At 37.9% G+C, this 22,218-nt stretch overlaps 1 protein-coding gene and 1 pseudogene across 7 annotated transcripts in view; both read right to left on the reverse strand.

The window, feature by feature from the left end:
- Nucleotides 1-22,218, reverse strand: part of DENND5B (DENN domain containing 5B) — a 193,020-nt gene that overhangs the window by 107,443 nt on the left and 63,359 nt on the right. For 5 of the 7 annotated variants that reach the window (XM_045466585.1, XM_045466583.1, XM_045466584.1 and 2 more), the window contains exons 2-3: nucleotides 10,963-11,028; nucleotides 7,502-7,611 (exon numbers count right to left, since the gene is read on the reverse strand). In XM_045466585.1, coding sequence (XP_045322541.1) covers nucleotides 7,502-7,611; nucleotides 10,963-11,028 — 176 coding nt within the window. The remainder of the gene's footprint in view (nucleotides 1-7,501; nucleotides 7,612-10,962; nucleotides 11,029-22,218) is intronic. The other 2 variants (XM_045466586.1, XM_045466582.1) reach the window with 1 other exon arrangement.
- On the reverse strand, nucleotides 16,929-17,135 carry LOC123592364 (annotated as a pseudogene).

Below are 22,218 nucleotides of genomic sequence, written 5' to 3' on the forward strand. Positions count from 1 at the left end.
GTCTTTTTCACAACTATGCAGCATTATCATTGTGGTGTAAAAGCAGCCACTGACAATACATAAAGGAATGAGCATTATTTTGTTCCAATAAAACTAACTTTATAAATAGTTAGCCACTTAGATTTGGCCCGAGGGCCACAGTTTGCCCACTCTGGCCTGTTCAAATAAAATGTAATGGAGGTGACAAGTGACAAACGAAGTGGCTTTTCAGGCTAGACTTAAAAAGGCAATACAACTTCCATCCCTCTCTCTCTCTCTGGTCACACACACTAGGAAGCTCTGAGCCAACATATAAGAAATCTGACTAACCTGAAGCTGCCATGCTAGTGACCACAAGGAAAGATCACATAGAGAAAGAGGAGCCCCAGCTATATTCCTAGCAGAGGAAACATACCTGTGAGTGAGTGAACCTTCAGATGATTCCAGTCTTCAGCCTTCAAACCACTCTGACACCCAGTAGAGCAGTGGGGTTACCTTGCTAAACCCTACCCAAACTGCAGATTTGTAAGCAAAGTAATGATTTTGTTGTTTTAAATCAAGAGTCAACAAATTACAGTTCTTAGGTCAAACCCAATCTGCCATCTGTTTTTATAAATAAAATATTTGGAACACAATAGTGCCCATCCATTGTCGGTGTCTGCCTTTGCATTTTAACAGCAGGGATGAGTAACTGACAGAAACTGTATGGCCTATAATGCCTCAACCATTTACTAACTGGCCCTTTATGAAAAAAATTGCCAACCCATGTTTCTGGCCACTTCAGTAGTATTGGGATGGTCTGTTATACAGCAATAGATAAGAGAAACCCTTTCTTTGAGTCTCCACATAAACACTACCTTAAATTAGAAGCTTCCTTTACCATTCCGTAAGAAATAACTGTTTTCATCCTATAAGTGCTATTAAAATGTCACTTTTCCTCTAAAACATCTTTAGTGAATGGGGAAGCAATTAAAGTCTTATACTGCTCTATACATATGTACATTGTACACTGACACACGTTACTAGTTTCTCTATTTTGTTTGGCTCTCTCGACTGCAATGACTCAAGGACTGGTACTGTATTTCAAGAACCGTAAACATACAAGAGTACCACACATAGAACAATATACTATTTGGGGCCATAAATGGTGATTGATAGTAAAGATAGAAAGCAAACACCATGAAGCTTAGCATTATTGGTAAGTGAAAAAGTCTTCTGTATCACTGAATATGGGACCTAGAAATAACTAGAGTAGCTTTACCTAATTATCTTTATAGATGTTGAAAATAATTAACTTACTATGTATATTTGGGTAGAAGAAGATAGAGTCAGGTAAAACACACAAACACCCAACTCTGCTAGAGGAAAAAATTTGTTTATTCCTAATCTTGGGAATAGTTGTGTATGGAAAGGTCATGTCAGGACCTTTTCACAATTATGTCTTCACATTCAAACTGCTTCCATTGTACAAGATGAGACCCTCTGTTGATATTGTGAATAAAAACTCATCTGACAGATTTATTATAGTCAATAAAGATTACAGAAAGGATGATGTGAATCCTTCTTGCTCCAGGCTTTGCTCAAATTTCTTTAGCATAGTGCATGACATACATGTATTTGTTAAATGAATAAAGGAACGAACAAATGGACAAGAAAACAAAAACAATAGCTAGGGGTACAGGACCAGATTTAGTTCCTCTCTTGATTAAGTGTAGAGTTCTCTTTTTACATGTAGTAGGCAATACAGAAACACAGTGACCTCCAAAGTCAAAATAAAGATTTAATTTAATTGATAGGCTTTCCTGACATCATAAACCATAAAATTATAGCTCAAACTGTTTTGGAACAGCTACCAAATATTCCCTTAAGGTTTTGTAGCTTTCTTGAGCATGCATTCAAACATTTACAGGAAAAGCTTGCCAAAAGTTGTGCTCAAAGTAAAGAATGATTTTCTCTGCTACAGATAACAGATGTAAGAATTCTTAAATTCTCTTCTAAAATCAAAAAAAGTAAGAATTATATTTCTAATCTGGGAACCATGACTTGGAAAATGCTATTGCTTTTTCATTTTTAAAAGTGAGAATTCTTGTATGAATTGTCAGGTTTACTCTTCAGAAAACCTGAGATATAAATCAAGATTTGCTCACTATGGCATTCAACAATCTCTTGTTATCCCTAATATTGCCATATACTAACATTATTGCTTCTCCACCTCACTCTCCCACAATAAAACAACTAAATATTCAGGGTTGTCATTGTTTACCAGATTGTACTGGTAATCAGATTACTTTAGCCAAAGTGGGCTCACAATGCTGGGTAACTCTCCTAGTTGATGTCACTACATGTCCTTATCTCTCTGCACTATTTCAGGCAGGCTAGAATTTTAACAATTCCTTTTTTCATTTTCTATAGTTCTATCACTTCCATGCCCTCTCTTATTACACAAATAAAAGATAAATTATTCAGAGTTGGTCCATTTGCCTTTCTTTCTTCCTACCTTTGTTCCCTCTCTCCCTCCTTTTCCCTTTAATAAACATTTATTTTATGTCATATATTACATTATATCTTGGTAATTCAAAAGACAAGTATGAAAATAGTATTTTCAGGAAGTTTACAGTCTGGTAAGAAAGACACACACACAAACCAATGGTTACAAAATAATATGCTCAGTGCTGCTATGGAGTATGTTCAAGAAGTTATAGAAACAGAGAAGAGAGAGTACCTAACTACTCCTAGTTAGGATGACTTTGCAGTGGAGGTAACACCTGAACAGACAAAGACAGGGAAGGGAAGTATTGTGAGTAAGCAAACATTCCTTCATTTATTCAATGATTTCAGCCTCTACTATGTGTAAAACTAGGGACAGAGCAATGAATAAGAAACAGTGTGCCTGTCTTCGTGGGGCTTACATGATAGCAGGACCCACACAGCTGATAACTGGCTACATAATCAATTATTTAATTGCAACTGTGACAGATGCTACAAAAAGCTCCAAGGTGCTAAGAGAACCTGAAGGGAACTAACTGAAAAGTAGACAGGAGGGTGGTCAGGGAAGGCTTCTCTGAAAAAGGTGTGTTTAAAATGGAATCTGAAGGTTCAGTAAGAATTCACTAGAGGAAGGTGAAGTGAAGAGCCTTCCAGAGAGAAGAGGCAGCAAAAGCAGAAGCTTTAGCGTGAAGAATGGAAAGGACAGGGGCAGCAGTCCATGTAAGACAGCTTGGTGATTTGGACTAAGGTGGGTGTGTAGAAACAGAGAGAAGTAGGTAGGTAACTGATCACACATGGGAGAGGGCAAGAAAGTGAGAACTTTTGAGGACAATCCAGATTTTTGGCTTAGGCAACTAGGTGGATGTACTAGGTGAATGGTTCACCGACCAAGGCTCATGGGAAGATCATGAATTCAGTTTTGGACATGTTGAGTTTGAGACGCCAGTGAAATATTCTAGCTGCAAAGTTAAGGAAACAAGTGGGCTCCTCAGTAATGGCTGGATTAGAGCCCCATTCCTATAGTTTTCATTGTGAGACATAAACTTAAAACCTGGATGAAAATTAAGGCCTACTTTCATTCTAATGTCAAATCTATTAATGTAACTGTTATCCACTTCAAATTCAAGTACTTTCTGAATCTATAAAAAGTATACACAGCTCTTTTTCCTTTGAATGTTGCAAGATGGGCACCTGAATAGGTTTTTTTCAGTCAACCCTTTACTTTTTTTTACTCTTTGCTTAACATTCCACCCTATCCTTCTTTGTCATCAAAGTAAACAGTAAATTGTAAACTTAGAGCTTTACAGATTATAAAGAGCTTTACAACAGTTATGACTTTTAGTTACTTAAAATATCATATATCAGATGTTTCACTTAGTACAAATATACAAAACAGAATCTTTATACTTCATAACTCGCTTAAAAAGGTATTGACCATATTTTCTTCCTAATATTCCCTAGGTTCACTACATTCTGGAGGATAAGATCTACTGACCAGAATATTATATAAATAGCCATGGATGCCAATTTGCAGATTACCTCAAAGAGATCTTTAATGGGGGAGAGGGAGGCAGGGGAACTTCAGCTCCATTTGCATTGCTTTGCTTCATTTAAAAGAAGTACAGGAGCGCCTGGGTGGCTCAGTTACTTAAGTGTCCAACTCTTGGTTTCGGCTCAGGTCATGATCTCACGGTTCCTGAGTTTGAGTACCACATTGGGCTCTGTGCTGATAGTGCAAAGTCTGCTTGGGATTCTCTCCCTCTCTTTCTGTCCCTCCCTCCCTCACTCTGTCTCTCAAAAATAAATAAACTTAAAAAAGAGAGAAAAGTACAGATCTGAAGCAAATTTGTCAATGTGGACATATGTGTTAGTTCTGGGGATATGACTGTTGTATTGTTCTGTTTAATGATACACCACCCCTCCTTTTTTTTTGTGAAATCTCTGAATCAGGTACTAAAAGAGACATAAAAGCAATTAATTTAGAAACAATTTCACCTGTTATTTATATTTATTTTCTATTGTATTTGCATGGCACTCATACACATGGAATTTTTTTTTTTTTTATTTAACAAAGTTCATTGCTTTGGAATATTTAATTTCTGTGTGAAATTAATGATCCTTCCTCAATCCATCACTGTTGCTTGTTAAAGAAATGACTGATATTGCAGAAGGTGATGACTCATTAGAGTGGGATTTTGCTAAAGGCAAGAAGAAAGTTTTATATCCCTAGGTAGGAATAAATTATAGCTTCATACAATTGCACTTACTAATAAATCAGGAAATTAAGGGCAGTAAATCTATGACCCAAATGCAGACTAGTTTAATGGAATGCTTTTCAGAGATTTTCAAGGAATGCTAGCAAATCCTTTTAGATTTGCAGCAAAACCCAAAATGTTGTGTGGTGCTTAACCATCAAAATACAAGCCTATGTGTTTATTCTTCATAAGAAACTTTGGTTGCTTACATAAAAAAATCTCAGAGGCAAGGGTAAAGAAAATATCAAAGACAGATTAAGGAAGCTGATCACTCTCTTAGAGATGAATGTTTTACAAACTGAGGCTAAAGCTATCATGGATATCTCACTATTAATGCATTCAAATGATTAACAGAAGAAAATATACCAAGTGTGGCATTTTGTTCCAAACAACTACGGATTCATATTGTAATAAGCACCTAGTTTTGGACACCATTCTAATTTATCACAGATCATACTTTGAAATACCTAAGAAGTCAAGTGTTGTGATCTATTTACATTCTTATCTAGGTTTCTATTACTTCATTTAGGCACTCTTTTCTTTAATACTTTCCTATTAATTTGCTGGCAGAGCAGCTGATAAGTTATTTTTTGTCACTGTTATTTGTTGACTATTTTAGTCAGAGGCTTGCCTGTGCTCCTCCAGTGTCATAAATATAACAAAGAGTTGTGTTCTACTTAATATCTGTTGTGCTGTCTTTACCAAAGATGAGGCTAGGCCCCACAGTATTAATTTCCAGAAAAATGGTATCTCTGGTTATTTTGGTATTGGCTAACAGTTTAGAGAAACAACTACACTGTGTTCTATGAAGAATCAATGTCAAAATGCCAGTGCCTCAGGCATTTATACTTAGAAAAAGTACCATGTTACTCCCTCCTTGCAGCAAACTCAGACTGGAATGAAGTTACTGTGATACAGAAATACCACAAAAGGTCCAATGTGACCCATGCCATTTTGGCCCAGGTCAAAACTAAGTCACATCATTTTTCTTTGGGGGAGGCAGTAAGAGGGGAAAAAAGTAAGCTAGAGAGTAAAAATGATCTGGATTTAGCCCTCTGAGACCCCCTGCAAAACTTTGGCTAAATCATCTCTGTAAAATATGATTAAGAACCCTCACTGGACGCATGTAAGCATGTACGTGAAAGTAACATACATGAGCTATCTAGCAGGTATCTACTATATATTAATTTCCTTCCCTTATAGTACCATATCAGAATGGGATCTTTTGACTCTATCTTTAAAATACTCAAAAAGAACTACACCTATCAGTGTCTCAGTCCACTGTTAATTATTTCTGTGCCTAGTAGGCCTGATCTCTGATTTGCTCACTTTGGGGCACCCTGATTTTTATAATCACAGAGTTCTATTCATGGAAGCCCAAAATATTACCCAGGCTTCTAATCAGGGCCCTTCCTAAATGATCTGAAAACTATGACTCTAAGAATCTTTATGGGGCGTCTGAGTGGCTTGGTCGGTTAAGCGTCCGACTTCGGCTCAGGTCATGATCTCACGGTCTGTGGGTTTGAGCCCCGCGTCAGGCTCTGTGCTGACAGCTCAGAGCCTGGAGCCTGTTTCAGATTCTGTGTCTCCCTCTCTCTCTGCCCCTCCCCTGTTCATGCTCTGTCTCTCTCTGTCTCAAAAATAAATAAACGTTAAAAAAAAAAAATTAAAAAAAAAAAAAAGGAAAAAAAAAAGAATCTTTAAAGGGACTTGTAACTACCACTGGTAACTCATTGCATTAATTCAAATTCCTTAAAAAAATTCCTACTAATGCCTAAATGACGAAGTTACTTTCCCTCTTTACTTTGTGATTATGTTAAATTACAGGCCCATCATACAACAGTCCTTGAAATATCAAAAGTGTAATCATGTTCCTTCTATCAGGCTCCTCTCCAGGCAAACCAAGAAATATTATTGTTTATCAGAGCATCTATGTATTAATTAATACAAATCCACAAACAGCTTAATAGTAGGAAAATAAAACAGGCTTTGAGGGACATGTGCACCCCAATGTGTACAGCAGCATTATGTACAATAGCTAAATTATGGGAACACTCCAAGTGTTCATCGACTGATGGATAAAGAAGAGGGTGGTATATAAATACAATGGAATATTACTCACTCATAAAAAAAGAATGAGATCTTGCCTTTTGCAACAACATGGATAGAGCTACAGAGTATTATGCTAAGTGAAATAAATCAGTCAAAGACAAATACCATATGATTTCTATTCATATGTGGAATTTACGAAACAAATGAGCAAAGGGGGAGAGAGGGAGAGAGAGAGAAAGACAGAGACAGAGACAGAGAGACAAACCAAGAAACAGACTCTTCACTACAGAGAACAAACTAATGGTTACCAGAAGGGAGGTGGCTGGGGGGATGGGTAAAATAGGTGATGGGGATAAAGGAGTTCACTTGTGATGAGCACCAGGTGATATATGGCAGTGTTGAATCACTATATTGTACATCTGAAACTAATATTATACTGTATGTTAACTAACTGGAATTTACATAAAAACTTAAAAAAAAAAAAAAAGAAAATGAGCTTTGAGGGTCTGTTGTACACTCTTATTTGCTGTAGGGACTCTATGCAAGTTACTTAACTTTTTTGAGTTTCATTTTCCACGTCTATAAAATGAGGAAAATATTATCTGTCTTATATAGAATTGTTTATTTAAAACATTAAATGAAATAATGTTGACATTCAAAATGCAGTCACTATTGTCATCTTAATAAAATAATATAAAGCTAAAGGTAAAAAAAAACAAACTACATACCATGTTCACTGCATCTTGATCGAAAGGATTCCATTCTATATTCTCAGGATAGTGGGCCAGAACTTTGGATTTGAATGTTCTTCTCAAAGGACTCTGGTCAAAATTTTCACCTACAACAAATAATTAATAATTAGTTGTATCTAGAATTTTTTCAGAAGGATGCCAAAATTTTATTTTTACTTTGCAGATGTATTAACAGATGATGTTGAAATCTGATTCAATTTCTACCTCTAACAGTCTGAGTGGTAAAATTCTCAATGGATGACTGAAAAGGAACTGTTAATGAAAAGATCTGCATTTAAAACTTCAGAATCTGGGGGCGCCTGGGTGGCTCAGTCGGTTGAGCATCCAACTTGAGCTCACATAATGATCTCACCAAACGTGAGTTTGAGGCCCATGTCAGGCTCTGTGCTGACAGCTCAGAGCCTGGAGCCTGCTTCGGATTCTGTGTCTCCCTCTCTCTCTGCCCCTTCCCTGCTTGTGCTGTCTCTCTCTCTCTCTCTCTTAAAAATAAAATAAAAACATAAAATAATTTTTTTTTTAAACTTCAGAATCTGAATTTCAATATCCTGGCTAGACAACGGTACTAAAAATCAAGATCTACTACAAATAAACTTTGCTGTAACCTAATTATTGTTCTTATTTCAATATGTGGTGATAAAAAAAAAGTCTATTTAGGAACATTTAATTTACTAAAGAAACATCTTGAATTAAGCTAATCATACTTCTTCTGATCCTGAAATTTTATACACGAATAGACACAATGCTGCAGTGCTCAAAGGAGGCAATTTTGCTTCAGCTTCCACAGAAATCCCCAACAAATGTGACTGCATCCAGGCTTTTATAAGTAACAGAATTAACAGAATTAGAAACATCATCACTGAGTTGTCTAGTTCAGTAGACAGAACATATTAAACACACTAACCTCTGAAAAGAAACAAGCTATTCTAAGCCAAATTCATCACCTGTCAAAATTCTGGAAAGATAAAGGCAGGCTATACTTTGATTATTACATATGTATATATAAAAAACAAAACTCAATAATGAGTTGTCAAGCTCAGTTCTTTCTCTCCTTGACCAAATTATTTCCCATAAGACCTGTTTCCCCCAAATGCCTTAGTTCCATAAAATAAATTGTGGATGGCTCTTAAATTCTCAATGTCAAAAAGTTGAGACTGGAGAATTAGAAGACCTTAGAGTATCATTCTGTCTTCTGTGTTTTTTCTAAAGTTCTAATTAAATGCAAAACATGAAGTACCAGTATTTGTACAGGTAAAAATAACAAGTAATTTATAAATCATAATGGGGCATCTAGGTAGACTCAGTTTCCATTGTGGGTAAAAATTATGAAAAGATGGATAGTAAAACACCTTTTAGTGCAAAACTTAACAGATCACAGAAGGAGGGAAAAGTCACACTCTCAAATCTTGTTGGAAACTGATATAAAATACACAGCTTTTCTGAATAAAGGAACATAGTTTAAATAGATTTGGTGCAGCAACTAGCCTACTGTTTCCAATTTGAGCCCTTGGCTGATGATCATTTTCCTCTGTATTCCTCTTATTTAGGCAAACACTTCATCTCTCTTTCGACTCCGTATTTCCGCCTTCTAAATGATAGAATAGAGAACTTTCACTTCTAGAAGGAAAACTGTCAAAAGTGTCCCTAGGGGGGCGCCTGGGTGGCGCAGTCGGTTAAGCGTCCGACTTCAGCCAGGTCGCGATCTCGCGGTCCGTGAGTTCGAGCCCCGCGTCGGGCTCTGGGCTGATGGCTCAGAGCCTGGAGCCTGTTTCCGCTTCTGTGTCTCCCTCTCTCTCTGCCCCTCTCCCGTTCATGCTCTGTCTCTCTCTGTCCCAAAAATAAATAAACGTTGAAAAAAAAAAAAAAAAAGTGTCCCTAGGGACAGTTTATGAGTTTTTGCAACATACTTCTGGAATATGTAAGGATCAACAAAGTCAATGGAAAAATGTGGAACTGTCCATGAGTCAGTATGCCTAAAGAGTCAGGCTTCAGAATGCCCAATTTCAGGAAGGGTATATTATATCTTTAAACTGATTCTAGATTCTCATGAAAACACTAAAAATTTTTAGATATTTCACTTCTACATTTATTAAAAAAAAAAAAAAGACTACTTTTCACTTCACTTTAAGTCACAGAAAACACAAAACAAAAATTCCCTCTTGATTCTAAAGTCTATGCTGCTGACTTTGCTTACTGACACAGGAACAGGATATCCTCAGATAATACACATCAACCAAGAAAGCCTCTCTCCTATACCCACTAAAACATACCAGAAATGTGTATTTTTATCATAAGTATAAATAAAATATCAAACACTGTGGAGGCAAAAGAAACAGCACATAATGCAAGATGCAATTCCTTGCAACACTTACCTTTTAATGAATTCCTGCCTAAGTTGGTTAAAATAGTAACATTATCTTCATTCATATATCAAGTTATTAATGGGACAGAAAATAAATCAGAAAAGTCATGACAGTGCTATTTTCAATATGATTGTTCTCTTAACTAAGGAACACCACCTCTTGAAGCACAATGAATCACCCAGAAGAGAGATAAAGAAGGAAAACCCTTTTTCAGAGAAAAAAATTTCACAAAAACAGAAGATGAAAAAACTCACGCAACAGAAACATAAATCTAATCAAAGCAAAACAGAACCACCACCATTGCCACCACCACCGTCACTTATTAGACTGCCAAAAAGGGGAGCAATAGGAAAGATCACTGCTGTATATACAGCTGTCTTGGCAAATATTACTTTGAAGTAAATTAAGGGAAGAACCAACTATGTAGAAATTCTGATAACATATTAAGGGTTTAGAAATGAGTATATGTAGCTATTACTACTCCTACCAGCCAAAGAAGAGAATCTCGAAGATGCCTTTTGGAGATGAGAGGTAGGGGAACAACCTATTCTTCTCATTTTGAATCCATGTTATATGAACCCCTAACTTGGAATTTACTGCTAGAACTTGGCAGGAGAAATGAATCTGTCTATGAATTTGGGTTCCCAGGCAACTGAAATTATATATAAGCATCCTTAACTTAAAATCCATCTTTTAAACATTGTCCTGAAATGAACAAGGATTTTAAATTTGTGCAGATATTAATATGCCCACTACAAATACATATAGACTTAATTCCAAGTCATATTGCCAAGTACCCTGCTACTAAATTTAAGCTGCAATTAAGCCTTTTCTCCCAAGAAAACAAGACATATCTGCCAAGAGAGCTTAAAGACTAGTGAATAATTTTTTCAAGGCTTGAAGCAAATGAGGTCTTTCCAAAAATTAAGATGCAGACAAGAGAACAGAAATACAAAATAATACCTATTTTTTTGCCCAAGCAAAACCAAATAAAAAAACAATTATGATGGGCTTGAGGTGAATTAAAATAATTTCTAACATCTCAACTTTTATTTTTACTTTTATTTTTATTTTTACCTGAAGTCGTATTTGCAGCATCTTGGCTCTTGCCATGACGATCTGCTTCTAGCCATTGGTACAAAACTACATAATGTAACAGAAACAAAAAACTTTATAAACAAAGAAACACAAACACAAAAACAAAATGACTTTGAAGAATGGAAAATGAGAATAAAAAATTAAACAAAAGCAATTAAACATGAGACTTTAACATCAATGGAATGTAGCTTAACACCAACAGCATGTGGTTTATAAGCTATTAGTAATAAGAAAGCAAAGAGAACAGGTAATTGTATCAACATAATAAGTGAAATACTATTTAAACATCTGTAACAGTTATTCATATGGGAAAAAAGCACATATATTCCTCCTGATGCTGATTTAAAGAGAAGTATTAGGAGAAAACTAATGTTTCCATAGTCAGATATAAAAAAATATGATAGACGAAATGACCTACTTTAAAAATTACATCCCAACTTCTGTGCATCTATCAGAATGGCTAAAGTCGAAAAAACTGCACCAAATGCTGACAAATATGTAAAGTGACAGGAATTCTCATTCCTGGTGGGAATGCAAAATGGTACAACCACTTTGGAAGACAGTTTTGCAATTTCTTACAAGACTAAGCACAGTCTTACCATATGATCCCATTGCTCCTAATACCAAGAGGAGCAGCCTACAGTATACCTGATGAATACTTGTCACAACTATCAAGGACATTAAAAACAAGGGAAGTCTGAGAAACAGTCATAGTCAAGAGGAGCTTAAGGAGATATGATAACGGAATATAATGTGGTACATTGGATGAGATGCCCCAAGAGAAAAAAGTACACTAAGTAAACACTAAGGAGATCTGACATATATAGAGTATAATGGGCTGAAAGTATGCTCTGTAATGAGATTCCATTTAATCAACAATCCCTTTATGTGCTATTAACTAGGAAGTGTCAACTCTTAAAGGAAAGTTTACTACAGTAAGGACACAGGCTATTAGAAAATTCACACTAGACCTCTCTAACTTAGCAGCTTTGAAGAGTGTTAAAACTTCTGAATGGGTTACCCAGATATCTACAACTTTTAGACATTCAGTCTTCCCTTTGAAGAGCTAAATAATGACAACGTAGGGTCCTAAAGGCCAGGGAACCTTCCTATCCATACCTCAAAAGTCTGAATTATCTCAAGGCAATTACAAAGGCTAAATTTCTAATCTGGGGGGCTATTTGACCACAGATATCGTGAGAGTTCTATATCCTCATCAAGATTTGCCGAAACTTTGTACACTCTCCTTTCGCAAAACAGCAACAAAACAAAGAGCTGGTGAAGGTGCCCATGGAACTCGTGAACTGAAGATAAAGGAACTGATCCATTACAAAGGCCAAAAACACCCTGAAATCACCAAGGAAGTTATTTGGATCTTTCCAGACAGTCAGATGCTGAACTGACATTTGTCATCAGGAATATATGGCCCCTAACGGACCTCTGAATAGCCCTCACACATATACCCAGTGTGCAAGGTCACTGGCTGAAGGTGCCCCAGTGGGCACACAAGTCAGTGCACTCCTCCAGGATATCGCACACTCCTGGGAGGCAAACAATTGTTATGACTGGGACCAGCAAGGAAGAATTTGAGAAGCAGACCTCACTCATTAAATATATACTTATTTTTTTTTTGCCTTTGTAGTTTACAGGAATAACTACTCATTAGAGTAAAGAAGTAGCAGAGTAGAGAAGTATTAGACCATGACAGAAAAATCTCTGCCTTTGTCTCTCAAAAATAAATAAACATTAAAAAAAAATCTCATTTGGAAAAAAAACCAAATATGGACTTTACAACTGACAATGAATATCGCTCTCACAAAAATGAGATGCAAAGTGGGGAAACGAATCCATTCCCTAGTCTAACAATTCTGCCTAGCTCTCGTCTAAAGGCTATTATGCCCTGATCAAGGTAGAAACTCTTGGCTGCATTGAGGGTATCATTAGGAATATTAACCAGTAGTTCAATTACTTCATATAGACCCTGTTTCTGGTTTTACCAAAGAAAAAAAGAAAAAATATAAAAAGTATTCCAGATCCACTTACACAGAGAATTATACATAAGCAAAAATCTTTTTAGATTCAGATATTCAATTATTTTATCCTTGCCTCCAGATTGCCAAAGTCCGATTATCCATGGTCTAAATATTTCAGAGAATTTCCAGGGAAATAAGTGCATCTGCTTCATGCAAAGCTACAATGTGACTCACCATTACATCAAATTTGGATTTCAAAGCTCACTTTATAACACATATATTTTAAAAGATAATGTAATAACTAAAAAAAGAACTATGACAAATATTTTTACCTAACATACTAGAATGTAAATGGGTAGTTCTAGAAGGACTGAGCTCCAAAAAATTCTTAACTCTCATAAAGCATCTGAAATATGTTACAATACACAGTCTGCTACTATGTTTGTAGATGATGTTAGAATACCAAGAATAACCTTTTTTCACTGTGGCTGGAAGCATAAGATCTGACTTTTTGGTGGCTCCATGCTTCCTCTCATTTGGCACTGAGAGTAGGTACCCATGGCTCTGAGCCAGTGGTGAGAGATTTCTATAGCCTGTGCATGGGGTTGCAAGTGGAGAAGGATTTGTAAGATGCGTGAGCACTGGAGCTATTTCTCGGCCTGAGTGGTCCCGTTAACCCCTTTCTCTGAACCTTCCCACTCTTAGGGTCCCGGTGAATCCCCTCCCTCATTATCCATTTCCACCATAGCCTGTGTCTGACCACAGCATTTTCTCCACAAAACAAGGACAAGCCTCACAGTATTTCCGCATCCTTCTGTCCCCAAAGAGTACCACAGAAGTCTAGGTGTTTTAAAAAAAGCTTGCTGATAGGAACAATGACAACAGATGGGAAGTTAAAAGGTAATCTCTTTTGTCCTGTCCCTTTTCAATTTTATTCCCTTTCCCTCCAAAGGGAAAGTTTAAAAACACACACAGAGATACACATAGGTAATAAATGGTTGACAGAATATTTAGGGTCAAGAAAATTTTCCTATTATTTTGTTAAAGGTGATAGGAGGAAGTGGGATGCTGCCTAAGAAATCCATGCTGAGGCAGAGAAGGGAGAATGTGGTGCTGAGGTAATTTTTCTCCTTCCCATGTCTATCCTTATAGGTTCCCAACTGTTTGTCTCTAAAAACCCCTGCCTGAATTGACATGAGTTGGAGTTGGAGAGGGAATACTGGACAGCAGTAGATCCTACAAGGGAGACTGACTAGGGAAAGGGAAGCAGGGGCAGGGCAACTTTACACGTTGGTTAAAAAAAAAAAAAGGAAAAAAAAAGGAGCACTCCTCTGACATTCATAGAAAGCCATTTCCTATACATGCATTTTCTCTTCATCACATGTAATTGTCCTCTTCAAAACAGTTCCCCCAGGAGGCTGCATATTCATTATTCATTCTAATGGTTCTACCACAATTTAAATAATTTTTGAGCAGGTGACACTTAAGGTGAGACCTGATGAAGTAATAATAATCATCATAGTTAACATATAGTGCTTACTATAGGGCAGGTGTTATTCTAAGTGTTCTACATACATTAAAGCATTTCATCATCACAATTACTCTATAAGGAAGCTCCTATTTTACCATTTTACAGATGTAGGACCTGAGGCACAAAAAAGGTTAAATAACTTGTCCAAGGTCAGACAACTAGAAAATTCAAACTTACACAGTCTGGCTCCAGACTGTGCTTTCAATTCTACATGTGAGGTCATCTCAGAAAAGAATATTTCAGGCAGGGGAAACAGCAAGTTCAGAATCCCTGAGGTGTCAGTGAGCTTGTCATGGCTGAGATGCAGCAAGGAGGACAGTGCAATGCATTTGAGTGAGCTGGTAGAAGATGAAGTCAGAGAGGTAGCCAGGGCCAGATAAGACAGGGCCTCACAAGCCTTGGTAGGATCTTTCTGTCTTGTGTTAAGCATCACGGGAAGTAACTGTGGAGTGTTTTAAACAGAGAAATGACTTTGTTTTAACAAGCTCACCCTGGCAGCTCTGAGAAGAGACTGTGGAGGGTTAAGAGTGGAAACGAAGATACCAGGTGATTAGGAAACATGTTTTGAGGACATAAAAGATATGATTTGCTGACAAGTTAGATGTGAGAGAAAGGAGTAGTCAAGAAGATATCACAATGCCACAGTTTCTGGTCTGAGCACCTGGATGAATAGGATAGCTATTTACTGAAATGGGGAATAATGCAGAAGGAGAGGGTCTTACTGAAGGGTTGGAAGGCTGGAATAAAGAATTCAGTTTGGGATATATTAAGTCTATGATGCCTCTTTGTTATCCAAATGAAATTTTTCAGTCAGCATTTAGAAATCAGAATTTAAAATTCAGGGAAAAGTTAGAAAATTCAGTATCAAATAGATGGTATTGGACATCACAGGGCTGGATAAGATCACTGAGGAAATGAATATAAATGAAGAGAGGCTGGGGTTACAGCCCTGGGACGCTCAAGAATAAACGTTAAGAGGTTAGGAAGAGAATGAGGAACTGGCAAAAAGGTAAATGAAAAATGCAGCCAGTGACGAAACAGAAAGACCAGAAGCATGGGTATCACAGAAGCCAAGTAAAGACAATGTTTTAACAAGGAGAGAGTTGACAGCATGGAAATCACTGGTGACCTTGAGGAGATTTCTGTGGAGTAGTGGGAGTAAAAAGTTGTGTGGAGTTGTTCCAAGAAACAATGCAAAGAGAGGAAGTAGAGGCAGAGAGTATAAATAAGCCTTCTGGAGAGTTTTCCTGGAAAGATGAGAAATGGAAAATACTGAAGGAGAACAAGGGAGGGAAAGGGTTTTGTTTGTTTAAGGACAAAGAGGTATTAACTCATTCAAGTAACATATCCAGAATGCCTACACTGAGCCAGGCACAGTGACCGATGCTGCGGACAGGACTGATTAGTACAGTCCAGTCCTCTGGAGATCTCTCATTCTCCTATCTTGCCTTCCCAATGCCACAACAGAGAGCAGACTTTGCCCATTCCATATGCTATTATGGGGCTGATGCAGGTTGTACTGCCCAGGTAACCATACTTTCTATCCCCAACATACAGGTTACCTACTTTATCCTCATAAGGTTATAAACAGGACACTGAATCCCTTGAAAACTACATTCTCTCCATTACATTTTTTCCTCCTGGTACTCCTAGAAATGGCCCCAAACCATTCTCACTTGGATAAGCCATGTTGTACCAGTGTGCAGCCACTACTGGTTCTGGATCTGTGACAGCCTTCAGGTGCTCACCAACATCCATATTCTCTCTTTGTCAATATCCTTGCATCTGGGTGAGGGTCAAATCACTAGTTCTTGCCAATGAAATATGAGCAGAAGTGATGTGTGTCACTTCCAGGCTGAGGTACATAACCTGTCTGTCCTTTGCCATCCATCAGCTAAAGGCAAATGGAGATGAGGCCTTAAAAAAATGAGAAGGTCACACAATGGAAGAAAACTTGGGTCAATGAATGTCTCTACAAAAGAGCCCCTCCCACCCTGGCCTACATTAGATTAAACAATAAAAGAGAAATAAACTTTTACTGTCTCAAGCCATTGACAGTTTGTGTTGTTGTCATAGCAATTAGCTATTTATGTGTTTCTGGATTACCCTGAGTTTTTATTTGTGTTACTGTTGATCTTCTTACTATGATACCAGTCCCTGACTATACTGTGTCTTCTGTTCCTTGGTAATTCTCTAGATTGCTTTTCAGTGTGCTCAAATACATAATAAATGCAGTTCTTTAAACATGGGAGGAGAATTTGCCCATTTTTTATGGATGCTCTTACCTTTCATAGAAGCCATATACTCACTACTAAAGCTATTAATCAAGACCAAGGTTTTAACCCATGATGGTCCTGTTAGCCTTTCTAAATACACAACTTCTAAATCTAGTCAGCGATCCTGCAGGTCTAAGTTGCTGGTCACAAAGGGAATCAAGCAAAAGAAGCTGAAGGGATCTCTGAAAATTCATAGACCCTACTGAGGAATAAAAATCAGTTAAAGAGACATAAATCCTGGTAATCTTAAGAGTTTAAGATATTAATATAAGCATATCAACATCAACTTAGTAAATTTTGAATTTCTAAGAAATTCACTGATAAGAACAGATACTACAACACTTGATCTTAGCCAAAAGGCCAAGAAGCGATAAAAATTCAAAACATACTTCATTATTGATTACATCAAAATTAAAGAGCCATGCTATATTTAGCTAACACCAAATACACTTCAATTACTGAAGTTCATTCACTGGGAGCCAAAAGAGTATACAACACAGTTATTCTGTTTCAACTCCAATTTACATAATTTCATCTGTTACTAACCATCTGAAGTTGGCACAGATGTTACCTGTTAAAGGGCATGGACCCCACTAAGAGAGCCCTTACTTCAGAGGTCCCTAGCCCACTAGCCCTTCTGACATAGTGGCTATACATCTGGGGCGTTCCCATGACTATCAGGTTTGATAATTCACTAGAGCGACTCACAGAACTCAGGAAAGCACTAAACTTATGACTGCAGTTTTATTGCAAGGGATACAAATCCTAAGAACCAAATGAAGACACACACAGGGTAAGGTCTTAGAGGGAATGCAGAGCTTTCATGGTCTCTCCAGCAGAATCAGGGTATGTCACTCACCACCACTACACATACACAACAATGTGTCCATCAACCAAAAAGCTGCACTAAGCTTTGGTATCTAGAGGGTTTTAAAAAAAAATGTTTATTTATTTTGAGAGAGAAGAGGTGGGGAGAGGAGGAGGGACAGAGAGAGAGAGACAGGGAGAGAGAGAATCCTAAGCAGGCTCTGCACTGTCAGCCACAGGTCCAACACAGGGCTCGATCTTACAAACTGCAAGATCATGACCGGAGCCAAAACCAAGAGTTGGATGCTCAACTGACTGAGTCACCCAGGAGCCCCGGTATCTAGAGTTTCTAGTGGGCTTCATTACATAGGCAGGGCTGATTCAATCACTGCCCATGTGAATGAACTCAAATCTCCAACCTCCTCTCTTCCCCAGAGGCCTGGATGGCTCAAGTCCTCTGGTAACTAGCCCCTATTCTGAAGCTATCTAGGGGCCCTTCATTAGTTACTTCACTAGGATAATGCTCTTACTACTCAGGAAATTCCCAGGCTTCTAGGAGATCTGTGCCAGGAACCTAGGACAGAGAGCAAACAAATTCTTATTAGGCACTGTGCATTCTATCAACAAACACAGAACACAGTAGGCAGATTATCTGCAAAAATAACCTTTGCAATTAATTTGAGATCTAGAGTCCTCTGATAATGATGAATAAACAAAGCACTCTGCTTCTAAGCCATGCTTTTCATACTTTTCCTTTTTTAATAAAATGTGAAACAAGAAAAAAACTTTAATCACTTAAGTACTGAAACTGATATTATAAAACCCTATAAGAGAAATGGGTCCATAATTTTTAGGTTAGTCATCAAAAAAACAGTGCTTAGTAAGTGATTTTTATTACGCTGAAAAATGTAACAGTGATTTTCAAATAATAATTATAGCCAAGAAAACAAGGCTCTAGTTCTATGTGAATATCCTGGGTTCTAGTAGTTTAGGGCAAATCATAATTTCTTTGAGCAAAGGTTTCCTCATACATAAAATACAGATTATATAACAACAACACATTAGTATTGACATCTAACTTATATGAGGATCATTTATGTAATGTATTTCTGAGAAAGCATATTAATGTTATTATTTGATGCTGCATGTTATACAATATAAAACAAATCTTCCCTATTGCTAAAGAACTTATTCTCTGGTAAAATGACATCAGGAGAGCCACCCTTTGCTTCCAGGAACAAAAGAAAGGCTCCTAGCATTAAAATATTTATAACTGACAAGTAATGCTATAGGGCTAGAGTTCTAAGATGATTCAAACTGAAATATTTCTGCTATATGACTCAAAGAAGCAGTTATTTGCTCAGAGCCAACCTAGATTTTTCCCTTCGTTTCCATTCATTACTTTTTGCTGCCAATACTCTCCCCCCAAAAATTTTTATAAGGAGTCAGAAACCAGTAACTCAGTTTAGTTTACACAGGGATACAAATGGACATATACAAGAATACCACTTTCTTCCTCGTACCCTCTTAAAAAAAAAAAAAAAAACCTGCATAAGAAATCAACAAAGTTCTCTAAAGGAAAGATACACATTACAAAGTAGGAAAAGGAGTATATGTGATTTACTAATGCTCCCCTACCTCACCGTCTATGAAATTATTATCATATGAGGAAGACAGGGCAAAAAAATGTTACTAAAATTCACTGAGAAACAAAATCTTCCTATAAGAATCAAACAGAAGCATTATTATTCCAACAATTACTTGGAGTTTTTTTTTGCAGCTAGAATGGCTGTGCTGATGTGAATACTGCTAAGTAAGAGTGACCTCAGAGTCTCTTCATCAGTATGCACTTTTATCCAAAGGCCCTCAAGGTCCTCCTCTAACATGCTGAGTGTTAGCTAGAATATTCAGGCTTTAAAATGAACTGCATGGGGGGCATGATCTCACAGTTCCTGAGTTTGAGCCCCATGTGGGGGTCTGTGCTGACAGCTCAGAGCCTGGAGCCTGTCTCAGGTTCTGGGTCTCCCTCCCTCTCTGCCCCTCCCCCACTTGTGGTCTGTTTCTGTCTCTCAAAAATAAATAAATGTTAAAAACAATTAAAATGAACTGCATGGGATGCCTGGGTGGCTTAGTTGGTTAAGCATCCGACTTCGGCTCAGGTCATGATCTCACAGGTTCGTGAGTTCGAGCCCCGCATCGGGCTCGGTGCTGACAGCTCAGAGCCTGGAGCCTGCTTCAGATTCTGTGTCTCCCTCTCTCTCTGCCCCTCTCCTGCTCACACTAGGTCTCTCTCTCTCTCCCAAAAAACAAATAAACATTAAAAAAAAAAATTAGGGACACCTGGGTGGCTCAGTCGATTAAGCAGCTGACTTTGGCTCAGGTCATGATCTTGCAGTTCATGGGTTTCAGTCCTGCATCAGGCTCTGTGCTGACAGTATGCAGCCTGGAACCTGCTTTGGATTCTGTGTCTTCCTCTCTCTCTCTGCCCCTCTCCTGCTTATGCTCTGTCTCTCAAAACTACATAAATTTTTTTTTAACGTTTATTTATTTTTGAGACAGAGAGAGACAGAGCATGAACGGGGGAGGGGCAGAGAGAGAGGGAGACACAGAATCCGAAACAGGCTCCAGGCTCTGAGCCATCAGCAAAGAGCCCGACGCGGGGCTTGAACTCACGAACCGCGAGATCATGACTTGAGCTGAAGTCGGACGCTTAACCGACTGAGCCACCCAGGTGCCCCATAAAATTTTTTTTTTTTAACTTCTGTAAAAATCTAAAATGAACTGCATGGACTCTAATTCTTAAAATGGTATCAAGGGATAGCACAGAACTATGAAATTATGATCCACATATTCTAGGACGAAGACAACGTGACCTGCCAGATAACAAGGACCTTCCCAGAGGCTGTGATTCCCAAAGCTACTGTCTAGCATATTTTAAAAAGTTAAGTCACATCATCTATGGTAGAGAGAAAAAAAAATTTTAATAACTTCCTAAAGTTTTCAAAATTAACAGAAAACAATCAAGGCTAAAAATGAGAGCGAAGAGTGGAATTTTTCTCTTCCCTGTAGGAAAAACAAAGTCTTCCTCCCTCCATCAGACAAACATAAAAGAAAACCCTCAAGATGATCTCAAGCCCTGAGTTTCAAATCACAATTCCTACTATCCACCAAGAATCTTGCTCACCTGTTTCAGTTACCAGCAGCCTTGACTTAACCCTTGCGAAACCGAATTCCTCTCCCACGAAGCTTTTCCTCTGTTAACAGTGCCACAATTCATGTAGTTACTAAGTACTGCTATCTACTTATTCATCCACGAAGAAAAAAATCAACACTAAAAGCAATCCTATCAAGAGACTCATATTCACTGTTTTTACTCCAGAACTCAGAGTACTATCTGGTTCTCCTCTTCCTCCATCTGGACCCATCTCCTTTCCTTCCATATTCAAATAATCACTAAATTTTGCAGTTTGTACCTCCTTAACATCCCTCCAAATCAGGGTTTCCTTTCCATCTTCACTGCTATTTGTTAATTCTGAGCTTCAAGCCAGACTCAGAATCTTGCTACAGTTTCCTAACTATCTGGTCTCCCTGCCATACACTGTACACTGAACTCCCCTTCTAATTCATGTCATTCTCTCTCTTCTCTCTGTCCCTCTTTTTCTTTTGTCAACAAGTATTTTTTTAATGTTTATTTCTTTGAGAGAGAGTGTGTGTGTGTGAGCAAGGGAGTGGCAGCGTCAGAGAGGGAAAGAGAGACTCCTAAGCAGGCTTCATGATCAATGTGGAGTTTGATGCGGGGCTTAATCTCATGACTAGTCCTTAAACCTGGTAGGGCCTCATGACTGTCTCAAATGAAAGCCTATAGCAGAAGTGAGACTGTGGTTTCCAAGGCTTAATCATATGAAAAGTGCCATGCGTTTCCACCTCACTCTCTTGGAATACATGCCCTTAGAGTGTAGCTACATACAGTGCTGTCAGAAAGCCCAAGCAGCCTCTGGAAAAGCCCATAAGGACAGAAACGGAGGGTCCTAGCCCTTATTCCTTTGTTGGACAAATATATTCTGAGATGGTCACTTGTGTGGCTTCACAGACTAAGGTTATACCCTTGTGAGTAGAGTATTGTTTCCCTCAAAGGAGGTGGATGGACAGTGCCATTGTTAATCAGCTTGGGAAAATACACCTCATGACATGAAAAGAAACCATGAAAGATCGAACTTAGACTGACATGAAGAAGAAACTCTTCTCTCTAGACTTCATTACCTTGAGCCTAGACTACGAGCAGTCCAAATGTGCCTAACAACTCTCCTCACTTTTGGGAAAAAAATAAATATCTTCCATGTGGAACCAGATCTTGGTTTCAGCAAGGAGGCAAACCTCTATCAGGGAAAGAACACAACTCTCTAAAGAGTCCCAAGGGGCCAAATGATTCTATGAGTAATAACAGCAGTCACACTGCTATTTTCCTAAACTGGTTAATGTCACTTTCCATTTATGATTTCCTTCTATCATCTTTAAGTATTTTGTGAAGTGTTACTGTTTTCAGCTATAAGAAATAAGAGAGTCCAGTGCAGGAAGAGCAAGCTGTACTCGGCAAGACCAGCATAGCTGTAGCAGCAATGACTGGTGAGATCCCCAATAAGATTTGGGA

The sequence above is a fragment of the Leopardus geoffroyi genome, chromosome B4 (assembly GCF_018350155.1).
Source record: "Leopardus geoffroyi isolate Oge1 chromosome B4, O.geoffroyi_Oge1_pat1.0, whole genome shotgun sequence".
NCBI lineage: Eukaryota > Metazoa > Chordata > Mammalia > Carnivora > Felidae > Leopardus > Leopardus geoffroyi.